The following is a 23,195-nucleotide window of genomic DNA, read 5'->3' as shown; positions in this document are numbered from 1 at the left end:
GCAGTGGTAAAGAATCTGCCTGACGATGTAGGAGATGCAAGAGACATGGGTTCGACCCCTGGGTCAGGAAGATCCACTAGAGTAGAAAATGGCAACTTACTGCCTGGGAAATCCCATAGACAGAGGAGCCTGGCGCACTAGTCCGTGGGGTCACAAGAGTCAGACATGACTGAGCGCGCGTGCGCGCGCGCGCGCGCGCACACACACACACACACACACACACACACACACACACTTGCCTACAGGGCACTCTAATCCTTTCGCTGGGAAGCTGGACCCTGTGAAAAAGTGTTGGGCCACTGGATGTGTGTGACTCCCAGGCCTGTGAGCTCCTTGGCAGACCAGCACCAGTGCCATCCTCCCTTCTGTCCAGGCAGTGGGGTGCAGGCTGGGCTGGGGGAGCTGCCATTTCTCGCCTTCCCTCTGTACCCAAGCCCCCTGCCCTCTCAGCCACCTGTGCCCAGGGCTCACTGGCACCTGCCCCAGCCTTGCCTGCTGGAGACCCAGCCTGGATCTGGCCATGGCTGTGAGGTGGAGGGAGAGGCGGGGCCTGCAGGCCCTTCTCTGGCCCTTCTTGGCTGCCGACACCCAGTGGAGCTCAGATTTCCTCCTGGCATGAGTCCTGCACCTGTTCCCAAATCTGTCTCCCCCTCCCCTCGAGGCTCAGCGCCTTTGCCCCTGCCCCACTCACCCCGACGCTCGTGAGGCAGAAGACAAAGATGTCTCTCTCCCTTCCCTCTCTCTCTCCCAGATTAACCTCATGTTCTCTTCTCACCCTCACCTCAACTGAGAGTCAGGAAGCCTGGCTTTTCGTTGCTAACTCCCTATGTGACTCTGGGTAAGTTCCTTGCCTTTCGAGCTAGTTGCCATCTAGACAGTAGCTGGGGAAAGTAGGCCTTGACCTTTGGTGGGCTCTGACACCAGTCACGGGACAATCCTGGGGCTGGGCAGTCAGGCCTCTGTGGCCCAGCCCTCTTGGGGAGATCAGGGAGACTGCCGCCTGCAGAGGGGGGCAGGAGGGATGCCCACAGGACTTCCTCTGGCCCGAGTCACTTGGCTGCTGATAGAGAGTCAGGTGGCAGTTTCACAGGAACTGCCAGTCCATGCAAGAACTAGCCCCCAGCTGTCACCTGCTCAGGTTCTCTGACTCCCAGGTACCCATGTCCTCAGGTCCTCAGAGATATTGATGCTGACCCTTGCTCTGAGGAGTTGAGACTGTGGGAGATCCTTGCCTCCCTGGGTCAGAGTGGGCAAGGCAGGCCTCCCGCCACATCTACTGCCTTCAACGTGTGATGGGTGTCCCCCAGCCCCGAGGGTCACCACCATCCCACCCACGGGGCTATCCAACTCTACCAGCCTAAGCCTGGGTCATGCTCCTCCCTAAATCAAGAACAGATTTTATCTGTTCCACAAATTGTACTGCCTTCCTCCGGCTCCTGGAGGCCAACTAGCAGGGCTTAGCAGAGTTTCAGACCACGCCCACCCCACCCCCAGCCCACCCCACCCCCAGCCCACCACGGCCTCTGGGCCGCAGCTGCAGGCACTCAGCAGCCTTCTGCGTATTTATAGCCAAGTCCACCCCTCCCCCAGCTGGCTACAATTACAGGCCCAGCCAAAATCCCAGCCCTTCCCTCCCTGGCCATGGTGGGGAATAGGCCAGGCTGGCATGAGAGGGTTAGTGCAGTGGCGCCTGCCTTGGTGGTGGCACATGGGGGCAGGTGTCAGCAGTTGAAAGAGGCCCCTGCTGTTTCCTCAAACTGCAAGTAAAGGCATCAAATGGCAACCCAGGGGGTACAGTCATCAGGGCAACGTGGCTCAGCCCCAGCTCAGCTCTGACCTTGGTCCAGAACCTAGCAGAGAGCAAATTTCCTCCTAGCACCCAAATGGACAGGACTGGGATCTAGGGTTTTAGGTTTTTAAGTTGGACCCTTGGGCTCTGGATTCTAAAGTCTGGGTTCTTAAGTCTGAATCGGGACTCTGAGATCTAGACTTTGAGGTTATGGCTCTGGGCTCTGTGGCCTGTATTCAGAGCCCTTGGGCTCTGGTCAGGATCTCAGGATCATTCTAGATCCCAGAAAAGAACCAGAGCTCAAAAGGAGGACTGCCTAGCTACTGACCTAGTTACCCTCCTCATGGCTCATTTCCTGCTTCCTGTGAGGACCCACAGCTCCCAGTTCAGGGACCATTGGATTTGAAGCTCTGTGCAAGCCCAGCAAATGACCGGAAACTAAGCCTTGAGCCCCTGCCTGGATAACACCAAGCAAGCCAATGATGCCCATGTACTACCCCCAGACTTGGGACTCCAGTCACCTGCTTACCGGTTGTCTCCACCTGGGGCTCAGATTCAGCGTGTCAGAACCCATCTGTCCCCCTACAAACCTACTTCTATGCTTCTCACTTGGACAACGACATCACCCTGCTCTGGGCCTCCAAAGCCAGAAACCTGGGGCTGTCCCCTGGCTCCTCCCCTTTCTCTCACCAACCACCCCCCTCCCCACCATCCTGCCATCCTGGAGACTTTATTTCTGGGCAGCCCAAGTTCCCCAAGACTGCACCTTCGGCATCTTGCGCAAGTTGGGTGAGAGCTTGAGGCAGGTGACATGCCCTCGGTCATCGCCCACAATGATGATGGGGTGGATGGGGTTGAACTGCACGTGGGTGAGCTTGTTCTTCTTTTTGGCCACCACAGGCTGGTTGCAGATGGCCTCGTACTTGTTGATGGACAAGTCAAACACGTGGGTCTGTGACGAGGTAGATGTCAGCACAATCAGGGAAATGGGGTCCCTGTCCCCGCTCCCCCCAACCAGAGGAACTGCCCCTGGACTTTCTTGGGAAACACGACAGAAGCCTAGCACGCTGGAGCTGGAGGCAATAGGAGAGGCGATTTGCGTCTCTTTGTTTTTCCTATGGTTGAGGGAATGACAATAAAATGTTAAGGAGAAAATTTAAGTCTCTACAGAATTAACAGTAATAGCAGCTGCCATTTATGGCGCACTTACAGCTTCCCTGGTGGCTCAGATGGTAAAGAATCTGCCTGCAGTGCAGGAGACCCGGGTTCAATCCCTAGGTTGGAAAGATCCCCTGGAGAAGGGAATGGCAACCCACTCCAGTATTCTTGCCTGCAGAATTCCATGGACAGAGGAGCCTGGTGGTCTACAGTCCATGGGGTTGCAAAGTGTCGGACACAAGTGAGCAACTTCTACAGTATGACGTACTAGACTCTGGGCAAGCATGTTACCTGGTTGCATCATCTAATTACAATAGTCACAGCCACTCTATCAGGTAGGTTCTGTTATTTTCCACATTTTATAAATGAGGAGGTAGAGGCTCTTAAGCCTAACTTGCCAGTAAGTGGCAAAGCCAGGGTTTCTACCAAATTAATATATGTCAGGTGCTTGGTCAGTGCTTGTTATATAGGTGCTGAACAAATATTGGGTCTTATTTTTACGGCATTGTAAGTCCAAACCATTAGCAAGTTTTGCCTAGACTGTGCAGCATCCTAACTGGTCTTCCTGCTTCATCTCCCCCACTTCTCTTATCCATCCTCTGTGTAGCAGCTAGACTTAACTTTACAATATCTGGAATCCTCCAATAGTCTCCCTGGGCATGCTACATAAAAATTCTGATTTCTTTCTCTCGATTCTGCACCATTTGCTCTCATCTCAGGCTCTCAGCCCTTTGCCTACTAGATCCTGGCCACCCTAACTTCCTGTTCCTTAAACCTTTCCAGCTTGTTCTCCCCTCAGGGCATTTGCACCAGCAGTTCCTTTGTCTGGAAGGCCTCACTCATCTTCACCTGACCCTTTTGTGTGACCCAGCTCTCTACTTGAATGTCACCTCTTTAAATAAGATTTCCCTGACCACTTTATCTAAAGGACCACCCAGTCCTTTCCTTTTGCATCACTCTATTTTTAAAGATATAACAGCTTTGAAAATGAAAGTGTTAGTCACTTAGTCATGTCCGACTCTCTGCAACCCCATGGACTGTAGCCCGCCAGACTCTTCTGTCTATGGGATTTTCCTGGCACAAATGGGTAGCTATTCCCCTCTCCAGGGGATCTTTCTGACCCAGGGATGGAACCCAGGTCTCCTGCATTGCAGGTGGATTCTTTACCATCTGAGCTATCAGGGAAGCCCCATAACAGCTTTGTGGAGATATAATTCATATATTATAAAATTTACCCATTTGAAGTATACAATTCCCATTTTTTTGTATATTCACAGTTATGTAACCATCACCACAACCAAGTATAGAACATTTTCATCACCCCAAAAAGAACCATTATACCTATTACCAGTCATACGCACTTTCTCCTAACCCCTCTCTCCCTAGGTAACCACAAATCTACTTTATTTCTGTAAATTTGCCTATTCTAGACCAGCATAAATGGAATCAGAAAATGTTTGGTCTTTTGTGACTGGCTTCTTAATTTTTTTAAAGATTTTTTTGATGTGGACTATGTTTAAAGTTTTTATTGAAGATGTTAACAATATTCCTTCTGTTTTCTGTTTTGTTTTTTTTTGGCCAGGAGGCATGTGGGATCTCAGCTCCCCAACCAGGGATCAAACCTATACCTCCTGCATTGGAAGGCAAAGGCTTAAACACTGGACAGCCAGGGAAGTCTCTGAGACTGGCTTCTTAAACTAAGCATGCTTTCAATGTTCATCCATGATATAGCATGTATCAGTAGCACATTCCTTGTTAGTGCTGAGTAATACTTCTTATGGGTAGAGTACTTATTGTTTACTCATTCATCAATTACAGACATTTGGGTTGTTTCCACTTTTTTGGCTGTTACGAATAATGCGGCTGTGAACACTGGTGTACACATGTCATCCTCTTTTGATCTCTGCCTAGCACTTAACTCTATTGGGGTTTGGTTGTTGTTTTCTATTGCTTTCCCTTCACTGGAACATAAGCTCTGTGAATCAACTGAACCACCAGGCCCTGGCCTGGAGTTGGGAGCCACAGTTAGCCCTTGGTTAGACATTTGTTCAGACCATGAACTCCTTATTGCCAAATTCAGACTTAAATTGAAGAAAGTAGGGAAAACCACTAGACCATTCAGGTATGACCTAAATCAAATCCCTTATGATTATACAGTGGAAGTGAGAAATAGATTTAAGGGCCTAGATCTGATAGATAGAGTGCCTGATGAACTATGGAATGAGGTTCGTGACATTGTACAGGAGACAGGGATCAAGGCCATTCCCATAGAAAAGAAATGCAAAAAAGCAAAATGGCTGTCTGGGGAGGCCTTACAAATAGCTGTGAAAAGAAAAGAAGCGAAAAGCAAAGGAGAAAAGGAAAGATATAAACATCTGAATGCAGAGTTCCAAAGAATGGCAAAAAGAGATAAGAAAGCCTTCTTCAGCGATCAATGCAAAGAAATAGAGGAAAACAACAGAATGGGAAAGACTAGGGATCTCTTCAAGAAAATCAGAGATACCAAAGGAACATTTCATGCAAAGATGAGCTCGATAAACGACAGAAATGGTATGGCCCTAACAGAAGCAGAAGATATTAAGAAGAGATGGCAAGAATACACAGAAGAACTGTACAAAAAAGATCTTCACGACCCAGATAATCATGATGGTGTGATCACTGACCTAGAGCCAGACATCCTGGAATGTGAAGTCAAGCGGGCCTTAGAAAGCATCACTACGAACAAAGCTAGTGGAGGTGATGGAATTCCAGTTGAGCTATTCCAAATCCTGAAAGATGATGCTGTGAAAGTGCTGCACTCAATATGCCAGCAAATTTGGAAAACTCAGCAGTGGACTGGAAAAGGTCAGTTTTCATTCCAATTCCAAAGAAAGGCAATGCCAAAGAATGTTCAAACTACCGCACAATTGCACTCATCTCACACGCTAGTAAAGTAATGCTCAAAATTCTCCAAGCCAGGCTTCAGCAATATGTGAACCATGAACTTCCTGATGTTCAAGCTGGTTTTCGAAAAGGCAGAGGAACCAGAGATCAAATTGCCAACATCTGCTGGATCATGGAAAAAGCAAGCGAGTTCCAGAAAAACATCTATTTCTGCTTTATTGACTATGCCAAAGCCTTTGACTGTGTGGATCACAATAAACTGTGGAAAATTCTGAAAGAGATGGGAATACCAGACCACCTGATCTGCCTCTTGAGAAATTTGTATGCAGGTCAGGAAGCAACAGTTAGAACTGGACGTGGAACAACAGACTGGTTCCAAGTAGGAAAAGGAGTACATCAAGGCTGTATATTGTCACCCGGTTTATTTAACTTATATGCAGAGTACATCATGAGAAGTGCTGGACTGGAAGAAACACAAGCTGGAATCAAGATTGCCGGGAGAAATATCAATAACCTCAGATATGCAGATGACAGCACCCTTATGGCAGAAAGTGAAGAGGAACTAAAAAGCCTTTTGATGAAAGTGAAAGTGGAGGGTGAAAAAGTTGGCTTAAAGCTCAACATTCAGAAAACGAAGATCATGGCATCCGGTCCCACCACTTCATGGGAAATAGATGGGGAAACAGTGGAAACAGTGTCCGACTTTATTTTTCGGGGCTCCAAAATCACTACAGATGGTGACTGCAGCCATGAAATTAAAAGACGCTTACTCCTTGGAAGGAAAGCTATGACCAACCTAGATAGCATATTCAAAAGCAGAGACATTACTTTGCCAACAAAGGTTCGTCTAGTCAAGGCTATGGTTTTTCCAGTGGTCATGTATGGATGTGAGAGTTGCACTGTGAAGATGGCTGAGTGCCAAAGAATTGATGCTTTTGAACTGTGGTGTTGGAGAAGACTCTTGAGAGTCCCTTGGACTGCAAGGAGATCCAACCAGTCCACTCTGAAGGAGATCAGCCCTGGGATTTCTTTGGAAGGAATGATGCTAAAGCGGAAACTCCAGTACTTTGGCCACCTCATGCGAAGAGTTGACTCATTGGAAAAGACTCTGATGCTGGGAGGGATTGGGGGCAGGAGGAGAAGGGGATGACAGAGGATGAGATGGCTGGATGGCATCACTGACTCGATGGACGTGAGTCTGAGTGAACTCTGGGAGTTGGTGATGGACAGGGAGGCCTGGCGTGCTGCGATTCATGGGGTTGCAAGGAGTCAGACTCGACTGAGGGACTGATCTGATCTAATCTGAGACATTTGTTCAGCAAATAAATGACTGACTTAAGGGTGATGCCTTAATACACTCTATTCTTTCCTGGCAGGTGCCTCTCAGCTTACATCAAAGTCCATAAGTAAATTATGTTGCATAAAAACTTTCCCACAAAAAAATTTCCCCACAAGCTGTTTTTGAGCTTTCACCAATTCTTATTGTTGCACAGACCCCTCCCATCTCCCCGCTCAGACTCAGCTTGCATACTCCCAGGGATGGGGACCTCACTACCTTTTAGATGCTATTTCGACCACAGGTTGACTCTGGTTTATAAGTTTCTCTTTACATCAAGCTGGCACCTGCCACCCTGTAGCTCCCTCCCCATGATGCTCAGAGAAATTAGCTCCTCCTCATGGGATCTTATCTCCCATCTTGCTGTCTCCTTCAAGGTGAACAGCTCCACGCTCTCCTCCAGGCCTCATGGGATGACAGATCCCTCTTTTATTTATTTACTGTTGGCTGTGCTGGTCTTCTACCTGCATGCGGGTTTCCTCTAGTTGCAGCAAGATGGGGTTACTCTCTAGTGTGGTGTGTGGGCTTCTTGTTGCGGTGGCTTCTCTTGTTGAGGCTCACAGGCTCTAGGCATGTGGGCTCCGGTAGTTGCAGCAGGTGGGTTCAACAGCTGTGGCCCACGGACTTAGCTGCCTCATGGCATGTGGAATCTTCCAGGACCAGGGATCAAACCTATATCCCCCTGCGTTGGATTTTTAACCACTGGACCACCAGGGAAGTCCCTGAATGACCCCTCTTTTGACAGGGCCCCAAGCGGCCTGGCCCTTGAGGATACACAGAATCCTATGTTCCGCCTTCCCCCAGCTGCCCTGGGCCTGGGGTGGGCCCTCCAGGAGGGACAGCTGAGATGGCTCATCCTGTCTTCAGTAGGGGGTCAGCAGGGTCAGGAAAGGGGCACTTACCTTCCCGTTGGTGGTGACTGCTGCGAACACAGTGGACGAGTATGGTGCCCAGGCCACGTCTCCCACAGCTGAATTGAGGTCATAGATGAACATCGGGGTCCTGCAGTGGGGAAGGGCGGAAAGCTGAGAGAACAGAGGGCTCATGGTGCCAGAACCCTACTGGTCCCTGCCCAGGGTGCAGCCTGAGGGAGGGCAGGCCCCTCACTTGATGGTGTGGTCCCATATCTTCACTGTCCAGTCGGAGCTGCAGGACATGAAGACCTTGGTATGGTAGGGGTTCCAGGACACAGCATCCACGGCCATGTTGTGGGCATCGTAGGTGTCGAGGAACTGGCTGGAGTAGGATTTGGAGCACTGGGGTGGGGGTACGGAAGCATGAGTGAGCGCGGTCAGCCACCACTTCCCCAGGGGACTCTGCAGGGTCAGACCCTGAGATTCCTCTTCTGTCCCCGCCCTGCCTCACTGTCCCAGCTGAGCTGGGGCCAAGCTCTTGGCTGTTCTTCTCACCCTCAAAGCAACCAGAGAGAAAGGAGGGGCTTAAGGGACTGGGGTTTGGGTGGGCAGGGGAGCCTTCCTGGAGGGTAAAGGAAGTCTGCCCAGAGGATTCCAGGCCAGGCAGAAACAGCCTTTCCTCACTGAGGCTTCCCTGGTAGCTCAGCTGATAAAGAACCTGCCTGCAATGCAGGAAACCCTGGTTCAATTCCTGGATCCGGAAGATCCCCTGGAGAAGGGATAGGCCAACCACTCCAGTATTTTGGGGCTTCCCTGGTGTCTCACATGGTAAAGAATCCACCTGCAATGTGGGAGACCTAGGTTCAATCCCTGCGTTGGGAAGATCCCCCGGAGAAAGGCATGGCAACCCACTCCAGTATTCTTGTCTGGAGAATCCCATGAACAGAGGAGCCTAGTGGGCTACAATCCATAGGGTCGGTCGCAAAGAGTCAGACATGACTGAATGACTAACACTTTCACTTTCATTTGCTCCCAGAAAAGCAAGTGCAGAGCCAGGAACAAGTCCCAGTCTCCAGATTTCTCATTTGGTTTCCTGCCCTGGCCACTGTGCCCTTCACTTCCCCCCTCCAGGAGACTGAGTGACTGACTGGTCTCTTCCTGTCTCCAGCAGCCACAAGCAGGGGTGGAGAAGGGGGGTGGGGACGTCTTTTGCATTCAGATCGCTCTGCCTGGGCCTCAGGGGCTCCCGGGAGGCTGCCTGTAATTAACATTCTGAGTTTCTGAGCCTAAGAAAAGCTTGCAGCGGAGTTATTTCTAGATGGATGAAGGTTCAGAAGGATGTTCACCTACTAACTCTGAGACCTGGCAGAAGGGGGCCACGAAGTTCCATCCCTCCACCAGCTGGGATGAACCTGGTGTTCAGAGATAGATTTTCTTGTTACCCAGCCTTCAAAGCGCAGCTCAAGTTCAGATCTCCTCTAGGAAGTCTTTTCAGGATGTTCCAAGCCCCCCCTCTTCCCCTGCAACCCCCGTGCCCAGCTCTACCTCCTTCACCCCCAGGCAGGGAGCAGGACATGAGGGAAAGATGCGAGGCTGGGCTAAAGTCACCCTCTAGATTCTTCATCTCCTTTCCTGCAGTCAGCCCCTCTTCCTGACACCCAAGCAGGTCAACAAATGCATTCTGGGAGGGGACATATGTATGTATACCTATGGCTGATTCATGTTGATGTTTGGCAGAAACCAATACAATACTGTAAAGCAATTATCCTTCAATTAAAAATGAATACATTTTTTAAAAAAGAAAGCAATGCATTCTCTTTCCCCAGAAAGCCTTCTGTTACTGATGAGCCCCCAGATCCATCCGAATATGGTCTGTTGAGAATAACAGGTCTAGTGGCCCTGTAAGAAGCTGGCATCGGCGCAGCGCTACCTCACCTTGTAGATTTTTCCCTCCTCTGTGCCCACCAGAAACAGGTAGTCGATCTCTCTGTGGAAGTCAAAGGCAGTGCCGCAGGCTTTGGGAGAAGAGGGAACCACTTTAGGCCAGTTCTGGAAGGGAAGGAGGCCCCCAGCATCCACCTCTACCCAGTAGGCCCTCCCCTGGGACAGCCTGAGTCTGGGTACTATGAGGGCCGGAGCCAGCCAGGCAAACAGAAACTGGGTCCCTGGGCTGCTGCTAGAGACCGGCAGTTGGGACTGTGCAAACGGGCCAGGGTTTCTGCAGACAGGAATGGGGCCTGGATAAACAAGGTGGGGATTGAGTTAAACAGGGTCGGGGTCAGGATAAACAGGGAAAGGGTCTGCAAACAGGGATCCCGTCTGCATAAACAGGGGAGGAATTGAGTAAACAGGGATGGAATCTGGGTAAACAGGGGCCTGATCTGCATAAACAGGGAGGGTCTGCAGACTGCTCAGGACCAGGCTTTCTCCTTACCTCCTCCTACCCAGCAGGAGGGGAAGTGAGGTGTGCAGAAAGAGGGAGGACCAGACCTCCTGGGCCCAGGGGGATCTGGCCGGGCGGGAGATGAGGTGTAGGGGCTCTTACCCACTGTGTGTATCTGCAGGCCCTCGAGACCTTCCGTGGTGCTGTCCTCCACCTTCAGCTTGATGACGTCAGTGTGAACCAGCTCGCTCTGTGGTCACACAGGGAGGGGGAGGCGCACTGGTGGGGCTGGACCGGCAGGGTTGGAGTCCCCCTGCCATTTGGCTCCCACCACTCCCCATCTTCACCCCTGCATGACCCTTCCTGGGAAACACGCACCTTCACGAGCGTCCAAGACACGATCCTGCCGTCAGATGACACAGAGAAGAAGTTGAGGTTATGGTCCATGTCATCCTTCTGCCACCTGACCTGCAACATCCCACACTGTGAGCTCTGGGGCCCTGCGAGGGTGTCAGGTTAGGGCTGCGAGCTGAGCAGGGCTCACTCAAGGACCCTTCTGAGGCCCAGAAGCCAGTTCTGGGAGCCCATTTCCTAGGGTCCCATGATGGGCCTGCCCTCCCTCCTCACTCACCGCTCCCCGACCCCGAGCATCCTGAGGCAACGTGCCAGTGGGGCCCTGCCCCGGTCCCCGGGCTCAGCAGTGGAGGTACCTGCTTCCTCTCTGTGTTGGCTGCTAGGAGCCCTGTTTTCTGTTTGTTTGTTTAGAGAAACTTGTTATTAAATTTTATTTTCTTTAAATATGTACCTTTTTCCCACCCTCACCCACATAGGGGGAGGAACAGAAAACCCCCATTTGTGGGATTCCATGTATAAAACCTGAGATGGTGAGGATGAAGTATAAAAATACTGTTTACAAAGGGAAAGAGGGTGTCCATTGTGACCTTAACTTTCAGACACCCCCATCTGCAGGCCCCTTTTTGCTCCTTTAGAAAAACTCCTGGGAATCTGTTTGGATGTAGAACAGCCCTTCTTCTGGTAGGGTATGGGGGGTGGGGCGTATGTGGTGTGAGTTGATCAGTTGTGTCTGACTCTTTTCAACCCCATGGTCTGTAGCCCACCAGGCTCCTCTGTCCATGCGGATTCTCCATGCAAGAATACTGGGGTGGGTTGCCATTCCCTTCTCCAGGGGAATCTTCCCGATGCAGGGATCGAACCCAGGTCTCCTGCATTGCAGGCAGAATCTTTACTGTCTGAGCCACTGGTGGAGGGGAGTAAGGGCATGGGATGGGAAAGGGGGTGGGGAGCTCCCAAACCCCAACACAGAATAGGAAGCTATTTTTGTAACAAGTTGTTAGAAAGCAGTGGCTCTGCGTTCGACCTCCTTACGTCGAGAGCCCATCAACCAGCTTCCTCATTTCTAAAACAGAAGCCATAATAGCATGAGTTTGTTGTAAGAAATAAATGAAATAATGAATGTGAAGCTCTTAGGTCAGAACACTGCAGATATTAAGTGTTCAATAAGTAATAGCCATCATCCTAGGAATCAAGGTCCCAAGGTTCTTGGGGGGCTTTTCCCTGTTTGCTTCCCTCCCCATCCAGGCTTGGTTTTTCTCCAGGTAGCCTTTCTTCTGTTCCCACCTTCATTTCACCACTAGCTCCTGCTTCTAAAATCTTGCTCCTAGCATCTCAGATATGAGCTGCATTTCTCCAGCTGCAAATTGGGGTTAATAATCCTTCCCCACCCATCTTCTCCGGGCTGGAAGCAAACATATGGGAAAGTGTTTTGGAGACAGAGCTGTTGTCTTATGAAGATGACACGCTTGAGGCTCAAGTTTCTGTTGCCAGATGTGGAGGCCCAGCAGAGATGTGTCCGGGAGGGCTGGGGCGGGGCTGGGTGCCCAGAGCTTTCCAGCCTCCAGGCCTCCTGCGCTGGGACCACCATCTTTCCCCGTCACAAGGAGAGGCCCAGTGAGGGTGGACGGGAACCCAGGGGTGCTGTCTGTAACCACAGTAGTAACCTGGCTCTTGAGCCGCGTATGTGGGGTGGGGGTGTGGAGGGGATTTCTTCTCCGGGGGACCCCCCCCCCCCGACCAGGCCTGGCTGTCAGAGCTGCAGGAGGGCGGACCTTGTCCTGCCTGGGCCTGTCTGGGCAGGCTGCTCTTTTGTGCTTTTGCCAAGAGGCCTAGAACACCACACAGCCTGTGAGGCACAAGTCAGAGCAGTCCTGATGCCGAGACAGCTCCTTCTTCTGCATAAAGGTAGTCCCTTTAAAGGGGGGAGCGGATGGGGGTGTCAAAGGCCAGACAATAAGAGGCACAGGGGAGCTACAAAGGGAAGTGTTTAATGAGTGGCCGCTGGCGCACATGGAGATTGTATTTCACACCCCACTTAGCAGCCTGATGCCCAGTTGGGGGTGGTGCGTGTATTTGCAGGTGTGCGTGTATGTGTGTGTGTGTGTGTGCAAGTTGCACACATGCTCCTGGAGTGGAGGTGGGAGGGTAGGAATAAAGAGGGCATAGAGGGGGCAGGTGGAAGTGGGATTGAGAGAATGAACGAATGCGCAGGCGGTAGGGAGGAAATAGAGGCCTGCATCACTGATTGCTTCTCTTCTGCATTCTCTCATCAGGGCAGGCGTGTTTGACCCCAAGGTCTGCTCATATCCTTCCTGCCTCCTACCCCCGTGTAGCAGAGGATACACACACACACACACACACATTCTGCAGAGTGCTGCTGGTTGGGGCTTCCCAGCCAGGCCTGAACAGGGCTATGCTACCCAGATGGGAGGCAGCCTGTGCCGTGGGACCAGAACCATGTCCCCTTTGGAGTCCCTGGCTCCAAAACTTTCCATGGCTCCCTGTTACCAACAGAACAAAGTCCTTTGACCCCCAGCCTGGCTTTTGGGATTAAAAACAATCTCTCTGATTTCTCCCAAGACATAGTCCCTTGAAGAAGGACCTAAGACTTTAATGTCTCTGACACCTCCTTCACAAGCCCCAGCTCTTTTTCAAGCTCCCGGATATACAACCACTGCCTGTAAGACGCCTCTTCTGGCTTCTTGTATTAACTTCTGGCCAGAATTCTGTAGCATCCTACAGGTTGTCCCAAACCAGAGTTTCAGGTGCCATCACCAACTTTCCCTTCCCCCATAGCCTGCCAGTCACTTCCTTCTCTTGATTTTACTCCTCAACAGCTCTACACCCTATTTTCTCATTTTCATCTCCACTGCCCCTGTTGTGGCTCAGTCTTAAGCTCTCTCATGCTGCGGCTGGAAGATATCTCCAGGACACTGCATGACTGTGGGATTTCTTTGCCCCCAAATCCTCTGATGGTTGGACAGTGATTTTCAAATTATGCTGGGAGGAGCTCTTGGAGCCTTGGGAAAGTAGCTCAGGGGACATGGGGAGTGATGACAGGGGACCCTCAAGCAATCACGACCCTGATCTTATCAGAGCAGCCCCACTCTCATCTTTCTAATACATTGAGCTTCTGTACTTCACCAACACTAGGCTTCCCAGGTGGCACTAGTGGTAAAGAACTCTCCTGCCAATGCAGGAGACGTATGGGACGTGGGTTCGATCCCTGGGTCGGGGAGATCCCCACTCTAGTATTCTTGCATGGAGAATCCCATGAACAGAGGGGCATGGCAGGCTTTACAGTCCATGGGGTTATGAAGAGTCGGACACGAATGAAGCAACTTAGCACGCATGCACTAACACTTCATTTGAGACCACTGACATGTAGAATCCAAGCTTCCTCCTTGCTGGAGAAGCACACTCAGGACTGGGCAGTTAGGCTCTTCTCAGGTCCCGCTGCTCCTCCCTGTCCTGCATACTGTGCTCCCCGCGCTGCGTCATTTCCCAGCAGGCCCCTCTGCTTGTGCCCGTGTCTTTCTGGTGCATGTGACCCCTTTGCAGCCTTCTTCATCAGTGCATGCTTCCTCATGCTTCACAATTCTGCTCAGGTGCTTCTTCCTTTAGGAAGACCTCCTTGGCCTTCCGGTCCCTGCTTCTCATCCCCCAGCACTTTGGACAATCCTCAGCCCTCCTTGGCACTTAGCGCACGCCCTATCTGCTCAACCTTGGCTGCTGTGTGTCCCCACCAGGAACTCCGGAGACCAAATCCTTGAGCATCGTCAGCCTCCAGAGGAGTGAACAGGCAGGAGTTGCTGAATGAATGGATGAATGAAGACACGAATGAGGAAGCGGGGAGGGAATGAGAGCAAGCGAAGGAAGAGAACAGGAAGTCGTTAAAAGAGACAGAGACAGGCAGGCCCCTCCCACGTCACAAGCCCTGATTGCAGCCAAGAACTCGGAGTCTTCGGTTTTGCAAAGGCAGCAGCCCTGTTCTCCTGAAAGGATGGTGGGAGAACAGAAGGCCACCCTATCCAGTCTCCCTGGCACCCGTCCAGGGAAGGGGAAACGGTCTCCTGCGAGCCCCACTTCTCTCTCCAACTTGCTATTTGATTCTGAGAACAGAGCAGAGAGGGAGTAGGCTGGTTGGCCTTGGCCTCTCGCCCTCTCCTGGGCTTGCGGAGAGTCAGGCCACCCTGAGATGCTCTGCGCTTGGCCCTGGGCTGTGTGTTTGAGCTGGCAAAGCAAGGGCAAGTCTGATGCTGGTTTAGTTTGATCAAAGCAAGTCTTTTCTCTCCCTGGGCTTTAATGTCTCTGCAGACATCTTCCCCGTGTCTGGAGCCCCGTGTGCCTGGACACGATGACTCGGGAGGTAGGCTTTCCAGAGGAGAGAACCCCTGAAGCTGCAATTCTGACTCCGGCTTTGGTTGAGGGGAGGGTGTTTGGTGGGAGGAGGTGCCTCCTTCCTGTGCCCCAGATCCGGGTAAAGGATGAAGCTGAGAGGCCCCCACTTCCCCTGTGCCTGGACAACCCTCCTTCTGTTCAGGCCTGTCTGGGGGCCAAAAGCCAGGGCCTGGGCATCCATGTGACTCAGGAAGTTCAGGGCCAGACAGGCAGGGGTGCAGAGCCCGCCGGCAGACCCTGTCAGGGCAAGGGGCAGAGGACAATGAGAAGACAGACCCCAGCACTGTCTGAGCCCCCAGAGGCCTTGGGCAACTTGAGATAGAAATGTGTGCTTAGATTCCCCCAGGCCAGACCACGGAGCGAGGGTGCCCAGGCTCAGAAGGAGGGACACCTTTGGAACACAGTGAGGAAGGGCTGTGAAGCCAGAGCTAAGAGGCTCTGAGAACGAAACTGTGAAACCTACTTCCAGCGCAGTAAGGTGGAGACGCAAAGTCAGGGTGAAATCCAGCCCCAGCAACCACAATGGTCCCATTCCATGCCTATCTGGAGAAGCTGGGTACTCACAGGCCCCACCTGCCAGGTCTTACAGCCCCACCTGGAAGGCAGAGAACCAGCAGCACCTACCCTTCTCTAGGAGATCCCTCAAATCTAGCCCAGATGGCAGAACAGAGTCCCTGTGGGCAGTTGAGGAAGACCATAGACCCCTGGCTTCCTGGGTAGCTCAGACGGTAAAGAATCTGCTCGCAATGCTGGAGAATTGGGTTCGATCCCTGGGTCAGGAAGATCCCCTGGAGAAGGGCATGGCCATTGCCTGGAGAATCCCATGAACAGAGTAGCCTGGCGGGCTATAGTCCATGGGGTCACAAAGAATCAGACGTAACTGAGCGACTAACACTTTCACTTTTTGTAGACCCCTGGAGCCCTTAACATACTCAGCGGAGGCCCATCAGGCCCGGAGCCGTCCAGCCACCAAATCTGAGTCATTGAGCAGCACTCCTCAAAGATCCGAGGTCCTTAGCAGATGGATGGGCAGGAGACCACCACCTTTACAGCAGACCCTCTTGCCTCCTGATACTCGCCTCTGCCCTTCTCACACCCAGCTCCTTGGCCTCTAAGCCGGTAGCTGTCATCCCCAACCCCTGGTCTGTGGCCCTCTCCTCCCCAAGGTCGCTTCCTCCCATGGCTCCCAGACCCACCCGCTGCCGCTCAGCCACACCCACTCCTCCCACCCGGTTCCGAGGCTGACCTGCCACACAGGGTCCGTGTGCTTGCCAGACTTGGCTGAGCTGCGGAAGGAGGGCTGGGAGTGGGGCTTCTTGAGGTTGTAAATGGCCACGTTGCCATCGTAGTGGCCCACCACCACCAGGTAGGGGTGGTCCACGTGCATGTCCAGGCACATGATGCCACTCTCGCTGCTGAAGATGTATTCGGGGAAGCTGGGGTTCTTCATGCTGTATAAGAGCAGCATGCCACGGCTCTGCTTCATGAAGTCATCTGTCCCGGGGAAGAGGTGGCGGTGGTTGGAGGGTCCAAGTCCCAGCCCCTCCCCCACAGGGCCAACAAGCCCTGCCCCCTCCTGTCTCCCACAGAGAGTGTGGGGAGGTGAGGGGGGTCCTCTCTGGTCTTCATCTTCTCCATCTGTGAAACGGAACCATGAGGCTTGGCCCACCCCCTCCTTGGGGTTCAGCAGTGGGTGCAACAGACAAGGTGAGCAGGTGTACTTGAGGGATGGACAGTCATTCTCCTTAGTCTCCCTGGGGGTATAGGAAAGGGGGTTGCCAGCTCAAAGAGTTGTTATGTGAAGGATGTGGGTGGGCTTGGGACGGAGCAGTATCCCTAGATGCCCAGCCCATCTGTTGTGCTTAGGTGCTGGGATAATGGCTGTGTACCCCTCATCCCCAGCCAAGGACAGGGGTTCCATCTGGACTAACATGGAATTGTCTGTGTGGTCCCACATTAGCCACCTGTGGGCATCTTCCCATACCCTCCGGCCCCACAGTCCCCAGTTGCAGCCGAGCCCTAGCTCTAAAGTGAAAGTGTCAGTTGCTCAGTCGTGTCTGACTCTGTGCGACCTCATGGACTGTAGCCTTTAGCCCTGCCAGGCTCCTCTGTCCATAGGATTCTCCAGGCAAGAATACTGGAATGGGTTGCCATGCCGTCTTCCAGGGGATCTTCCTGACCGAGGTCTCCTGCATTGTGGGTGGTTTCTTTACTGTTTGAGCTACCCGGGAAGCCTAGCTCTATGCTTACTCCCAGATTCGAGAAGTCCCAGGTCAGCCAGTGGGGCTTCAGTAGGCCACCATGTTATCTGTCCTTCTGGCCTGGGCACAGTGTTTGGTGGTCGACAGCGGACCGCTCAGCAGACGTCCTTCTCCCTGCCCACCCCCGGCAAGGGGGTGATACCAGTCTTTCATTCTCTGCTAACCCAGCGCCCATCATGATCATGCAGTCATTGAACAGAACACAGCCCCTGCCCTCAGTTCTGGCTCTCCCGCCACCAGCCCAGGACCCTTCCCAAGCTCAGAGGAGCCAGAGCTGGCGAGGCGGATGTCTAGAACAACCCCCTGCCCCCCTCTTGGGGGCCCTATGCTAAGGCAGCCTTTTAGCTGACACAAAGGCTTTCCCTTGGGCCTCCAGGGCTAGCTCCTCTGACCCCCGCAACTGCAGACTGGGCCCTCCCGACAAAATGGCCAGTCCTGAGGTGTGGAACCCGTGAGTGAGAAAGAAAGGGAGGCAGCCCCAACTTGGTAAGTTTTGCTGAGTCATTCTTATTCCTAAGGCTGCCCCTTTTTTGGGGGAGCAAGTGACTGGGCTGGGCTCCCCAGGCTGTGGGCATGAGCTAGCTACCACTGTCCCAGGTACCCTCGCCCCGGGCCTGCTGCAGACAGAGCTGACGCTTCCTGGAAGCCAGGGTGGCCTGCAATGAGCAAGCTGGCACACCCACCAGCACAGCTGCCTGCAGGGAAGCCCATCTTCCCTTGCTGTGGCTACTTGTCAACAGAAGCCCTCCCCGGTCACGGGCACGGGCGGCTTCCTATGTAAGGAGTGGCTGCCCCTGGAGTGGAAGGTACCAGGGACCAGCCTGAACCACAGGGAGGCACACCGTGGTTCAGGAAGGAAAAGGCTTCTGCTCCAGGGAAAGTGAGGAGGCCAGGCTGGTCACCCTGCACCTGGCATGTCGCCGAGGCAGTAGGGGATGGGAGCTGGCAGTACCTCACCTCGCAGGGTCCAGGGTAAGCCCCAAGAGCTGACTGCCCAATTTCAGGAGAGTTCTACAGCTGGCTGAGGGGAGTGTCTTTCCCAATCAGACCACGAAGGAAACTGAGCTGAGCAGTGGAACAGTCCCTTGTAGCTCCTTTTGTTCATTTACCCAAATCCTGATCGGGGCCTCCCTCTGGGCTGAGCCTGGCAGGGACAGACACAGCCCTCTGGAGACATGGGCCTGCCCTCGGCAGCTCCTGGTGTGGTGACAGGGAGCCAGACCCCTGAGGCTGAATGGGCAAGCCCTCGCCAGGTAATCAAACTATTAACTGCCAGGCCGGAGGTGAGTTGTCGATGCCCTGGACACCCTGTGGCCTGGATGCCAAGCAAGACTGATGGGAGGAGTGGGCAGGCAGGAGGGTGAATGACAAGGTGGGCAGTTGGGTGACAGATGCTCAGGCTAAGGATTTGGATGCTCTCCTTGCTGCCCCAAGGGTCAAAGGTGGGCGTGATCCCCACACTTGCTCTCACTATGCCCCAGGGATCTGGTCCCTTGAGGGACAGCAGTGATGACTCGCTTCTTCTAGACACACTTCCAGCAGCCCCTGCCCTGCCACAAATGTGCACAGAACCTTCATGACCAGTGGAACCAGGAAAGGAGGGTTGGAAACCCTAGGTTGGCTCGGTAACTCTGCAGTGTGAACATCTCTGACCTGCTCCCAGAACCACCAGATGCTGAACTATGGCCCCCAGATTATATAGGTGGATAAACTGAAGCCCTGGTGGCTCAGAGAGTAAAGAAGAATCTACCTACAATGCAGGAGACCTGGGTTCCATCCCTGGGTCAGGAAGATCCCCTGGAGAAGGGAATGGCTGGCTACCCACTCCAGTATTCTTGCCTGGGAAATCCCATGGACAGAGGAGCCTGGCGGGTTACAGTCCATGGGTTTGCAGAGTCAGACACGACTGAGCAAATAACACTTTCACTTCAAACTGGGGCCCAGGGGGTAGAAATGATGTGCCCAAGTACATGAGACCCATCACTTGATGCTCGTCACACCCAATATCCTGTTTAGTTACCCTGCTCAGGGTAACAGCACGAATCCAAACTTTACATGAAGGTAGAGAAAGGAGGGCAAGGGGGCACCGGACATTTGGGGGCAATGGGGTGTCTGGCAAAGCAGATAATCCCTCCAGAATCTGGACAAGGGGATGTGTAAAGGCCAGGGCAGCCACTTGTGATGAGAGGAAAGTTCTGGCAGAGAGAACCATGGATTTCATAAGACAGGGACACAGAGAGCAAGCAACCGGCCACACTAAAGTCTTAGATCCTGCCAGCGCTCCCAGGCCACACACATCCTGACAGTAAGCCTCCCGTTCTTAACCTGGCTCAAGTGATCTCTGTTACTTTCAACCAAACAAGCCGTGCTGACATAAAGATCACAGCTTCTAATCATGGTTAGACCCTGTGTTTCCTGAATTCCAATTCAGGGCTTTGTCTGCCAAACCACACCAGGAAAATAGAGAAAAACTCTAATTCAGCTAGGGCTTCCTCTCCATCTTATTCTATGATGTTCTTGTCCCTGACTCTGGACCCCTATGAACCTTCACTATTCTATCCTATAAGTGTACCCAGGGTGACGTCAGGGCCCCAACCTGCAACCGTACTACAGGACAGCATCATCCTGTCTTCCAAAAGTCCTAAAGTGATATCACTACTCAGACCACCAGTGGTCTCCATGTGACATCATCGCTGAGGCTACCAGCAGTCCTGGTGACATCACTGCCCAGCCTGCCATCATTCCCAGTATGATGCCACCGACCAGGTCATCAGAAGTCCCAGTAAGACATTGACATCAAGATCACTCCCAGTGCCTCAGTTCCCAGTGAGTGGTAGAATCCCATCACATTCAAGGCTCACAGAGCCCTGGGCTCTGGGGTACTTGATCCTGAATCCCACAAACTACCTGGCTCCCCAGCGCAGGACTGGAAGGTCCAGCGACACAGAAGTGTGGACCCAGTTCCACACTCCGTTATATAAGAGGCAGGAGCCCTGACGTCTGGGGCCGGTGAAGGAATTTCAGGTTCCTCTGGGCCATGGGGTTTCAGTGAATCTATGTTGGCTGGGTGGCAGGGAAAGAGGAACAGAGGAAGGGGGAGAGGGAGAGAGTGAGGAAGGGAGAAGGGAGAGGTGATAAACCATCTGGCCTGTGACTCCAAGACAGTGGGAGAGGGAGGGCCACTGGTCTGGCCTTAGCTTCACTTTGTAATTTTGCCTTCTCCAAGAAACCTTCTAGACCATTCGGCTTCTCCACTATGAGTGCCCACCTACCCCCTGGAATTCCTCTACCTGTACTCTATTATTACAGGTGTATCACTATTGCGAGTAGATTTTTCCTTAGCCTGCCACCAAAGGATGGAGCATGGCATGGCATGGCCCAGAAGGCTTCCTCTCTCAGAAAGAGAGCTGCCTCCTGCTAACCCTGCTTTGCTAGATAATCTCTACGGCCTCTCTGACTCTGGCCTTCAGTGATTCAGGAGATATGGGGGAGGAGAGTCAACTTCCTAATAGAGTGTGATCTGGCCATTCTCAGAAAGCCACTGTCTCAGGGGAAGGGTGGCTTCATTCCACAATTGACTGAAGCTCTCACTGCCCTCAGCACCCTCTCCTGGGGCCCGGGCAGCGCCACTACTCCACCCCTGCCCAGAGCTCTAGATGGTAAGGGGCCGCTCTGGAGAGTCCTGGCTGTCAGGAGAAGCCTGGGATTCTGCTTAGGATTTAGGGAGTGCAGAGCAGGCAGAGGGCATGTTGGGGCATCTGGCTTAAGCCAGGCCAGCGGTCAGAGAGAAGTAGGTGCCAAGCTGCAGAGACAAGGGTGCCAAGCCAGCGACAGCCAGCAGGCCTCCTCCTCTCTTCCTGCAAGCTCCCTGATGAATCCGGCCCAGGGCTTGAGCCCAAGGCAGCAGCTGTTTGATGATTCCCTTATTAAGTCATGTAAGAGGCACTCAGAGGGGCTGTGGTGGGCAGAATAATGCCCTCCCCCCATGTCCGTGTCCTAATCCCCAGAGCCCATAAATATGTTACTTTGCACAGCAAAAGGGATTTTGTAGATGTGATTAAGTTAAGGCCTTGAGATGGGGAGATTATCCTGGATTATCTGGGTAGAACCAGTGTAATCACAGGGGTCCTTATAAGGGAAGGAGGGAGGCAGGCAGGTCAGAGCACTGACACCAGACGCCGACGTCAGAATGAGACACTTGCTAGCTGGAAAGAGGCCACAAGCCATGGAATACGGGCAGCCCTGAAGCTAAGAAAGACAAGGAAATGGATGGCCCTCCAAACCTCCAAAAGGAACAAAGCCGTGCTGACACCTGATTTTTGCTCAGCAAAACCCATTTTAGACGCTGACCTCCAGAACTGTAAGACAATAGATTTGTGTTGTTTTGAGCCATTATGTTCAAATCAGTCAATCCTGAAGGAATTAACCCTGAATAGTCATGGAGCTCCAATACTTTGGCCACCTGATGCAAAGAGCTGACTCATAGGAACAAACCCTGATGCTGGGAAAGATTGATGACAGGAGGAGAAGGAGATGACAGACGATGAGGTGGTTGGATGGCATCACTGGCTCAATGGACATGAGTTTGAGCAAACTCTGGGAGATAGTGAAGGACAGGGAAGCCTGGTGTGCTGCAGTCCACGGGGTCACAAAGAGTTGGGCATGACATAGCGACTGAATGACAACAAAGCCGTTATGTTCATGGTAATTTGTTACTACAGATATAGGAAACTAACTGGGTCACAGGTAAGTGTGACCCAAACTCTACTCTTAGGAATCAGAGGGAGAGGTCACTCAAGATGGTTGCTCTCTTGCTCCCTGCACATCCCCCAGTCAACCAGCCTCTGCTTCACCTCCACCTGCTCACATGACTTTCCAATCCTCTTAATCACAGGGCTTACTCAACAGCTACCTAAGTGCTTGCCCCCCACCCAGCTGCTGGTTTCCCTGGCGACTGATGAGCCAACCCGATGTCAATTCCCCTATAAACGGTAGGCTCCTCCTCCCCCAGCAGTGAAGGTTTTTGCCATGTCATATCTGCGACCTGACATATGTGGTAGGGACCTTTCGCTTCTGACTTACAAGACTCCCTATCCAGTTACGTATAAGTTGTGGGTTTCTCTATCACTTTCTCCTTCTGTGGTCTCACAGTGGGGCGATGTGGGGCTAGCGAGTCTGTGGTGGGGGGCAGCCCAATAGGCCATAGATGATACATTTTCTAGGGTGATTTGGAAGCAGTCCCTCTAGAAATCAGGGGGATGGAAGCTAATGATCCCCAGCTCTCCTGATGACAATAAGGAAACCCTTCTCAGTTTCCCACATCCCGGTCCTGCCCTCTTGGACTCTAGGCACAGACTGTCCCTTGGGTTAGGATTTTCAGTCTCCAAAGGTAGAGGACAAGCCCAGGGCTGCCCCCAAGAAGGGACATCAGTGTTACAGGGTTCCAAACTGCCAGTGTGACCCTGAAACTGTGGTTCCAGGCTGGATCCAGCCTTCCAGGCATCTGGGCTTTTCCTAGAGCTCTCACCCAATTAGGAGTTGGGATATTTAAGCAGTGTGGGAAATAAGAGCAAGGCCTTGGAGACAGAATACATCAAGCGGGACATTTAATTTGATTTAGGGAAAATGAGGCAAACATTTGAGAACCTAAATAACTAACCAGTAATTAAACTAACAACAGGAATGCCCTTGCACTACAACCCGGCGAGCACAGTGGCCTTTATGGACTGTATTTACAAAGAGACCTGACAACATAATTAGTCCTGTAAATTTTACG

The 23,195-nt window shown here is 52.5% G+C and overlaps 1 protein-coding gene across 1 annotated transcript in view; it reads right to left on the bottom strand.

The window, feature by feature from the left end:
* LOC129650997 (dynein axonemal intermediate chain 1-like) overlaps positions 1-23,195 on the bottom strand; it is a 35,880-nt gene that overhangs the window by 887 nt on the left and 11,798 nt on the right. Inside the window, exons 9-15 of the mRNA XM_055579744.1 lie at positions 16,405-16,652; positions 10,782-10,871; positions 10,566-10,653; positions 9,956-10,035; positions 8,274-8,422; positions 8,069-8,168; positions 2,556-2,741 (exon numbers count right to left, since the gene is read on the bottom strand). Coding sequence (XP_055435719.1) covers positions 2,556-2,741; positions 8,069-8,168; positions 8,274-8,422; positions 9,956-10,035; positions 10,566-10,653; positions 10,782-10,871; positions 16,405-16,652 — 941 coding nt within the window. The remainder of the gene's footprint in view (positions 1-2,555; positions 2,742-8,068; positions 8,169-8,273; positions 8,423-9,955; positions 10,036-10,565; positions 10,654-10,781; positions 10,872-16,404; positions 16,653-23,195) is intronic.

This window comes from Bubalus kerabau, chromosome 4 (genome assembly GCF_029407905.1).
Source record: "Bubalus kerabau isolate K-KA32 ecotype Philippines breed swamp buffalo chromosome 4, PCC_UOA_SB_1v2, whole genome shotgun sequence".
Taxonomy (NCBI): Eukaryota; Metazoa; Chordata; class Mammalia; order Artiodactyla; family Bovidae; genus Bubalus; species Bubalus kerabau.
Note: the sequence above shows the minus strand (reverse complement) of the source record. Positions and strands in the feature narration are given on the sequence as shown.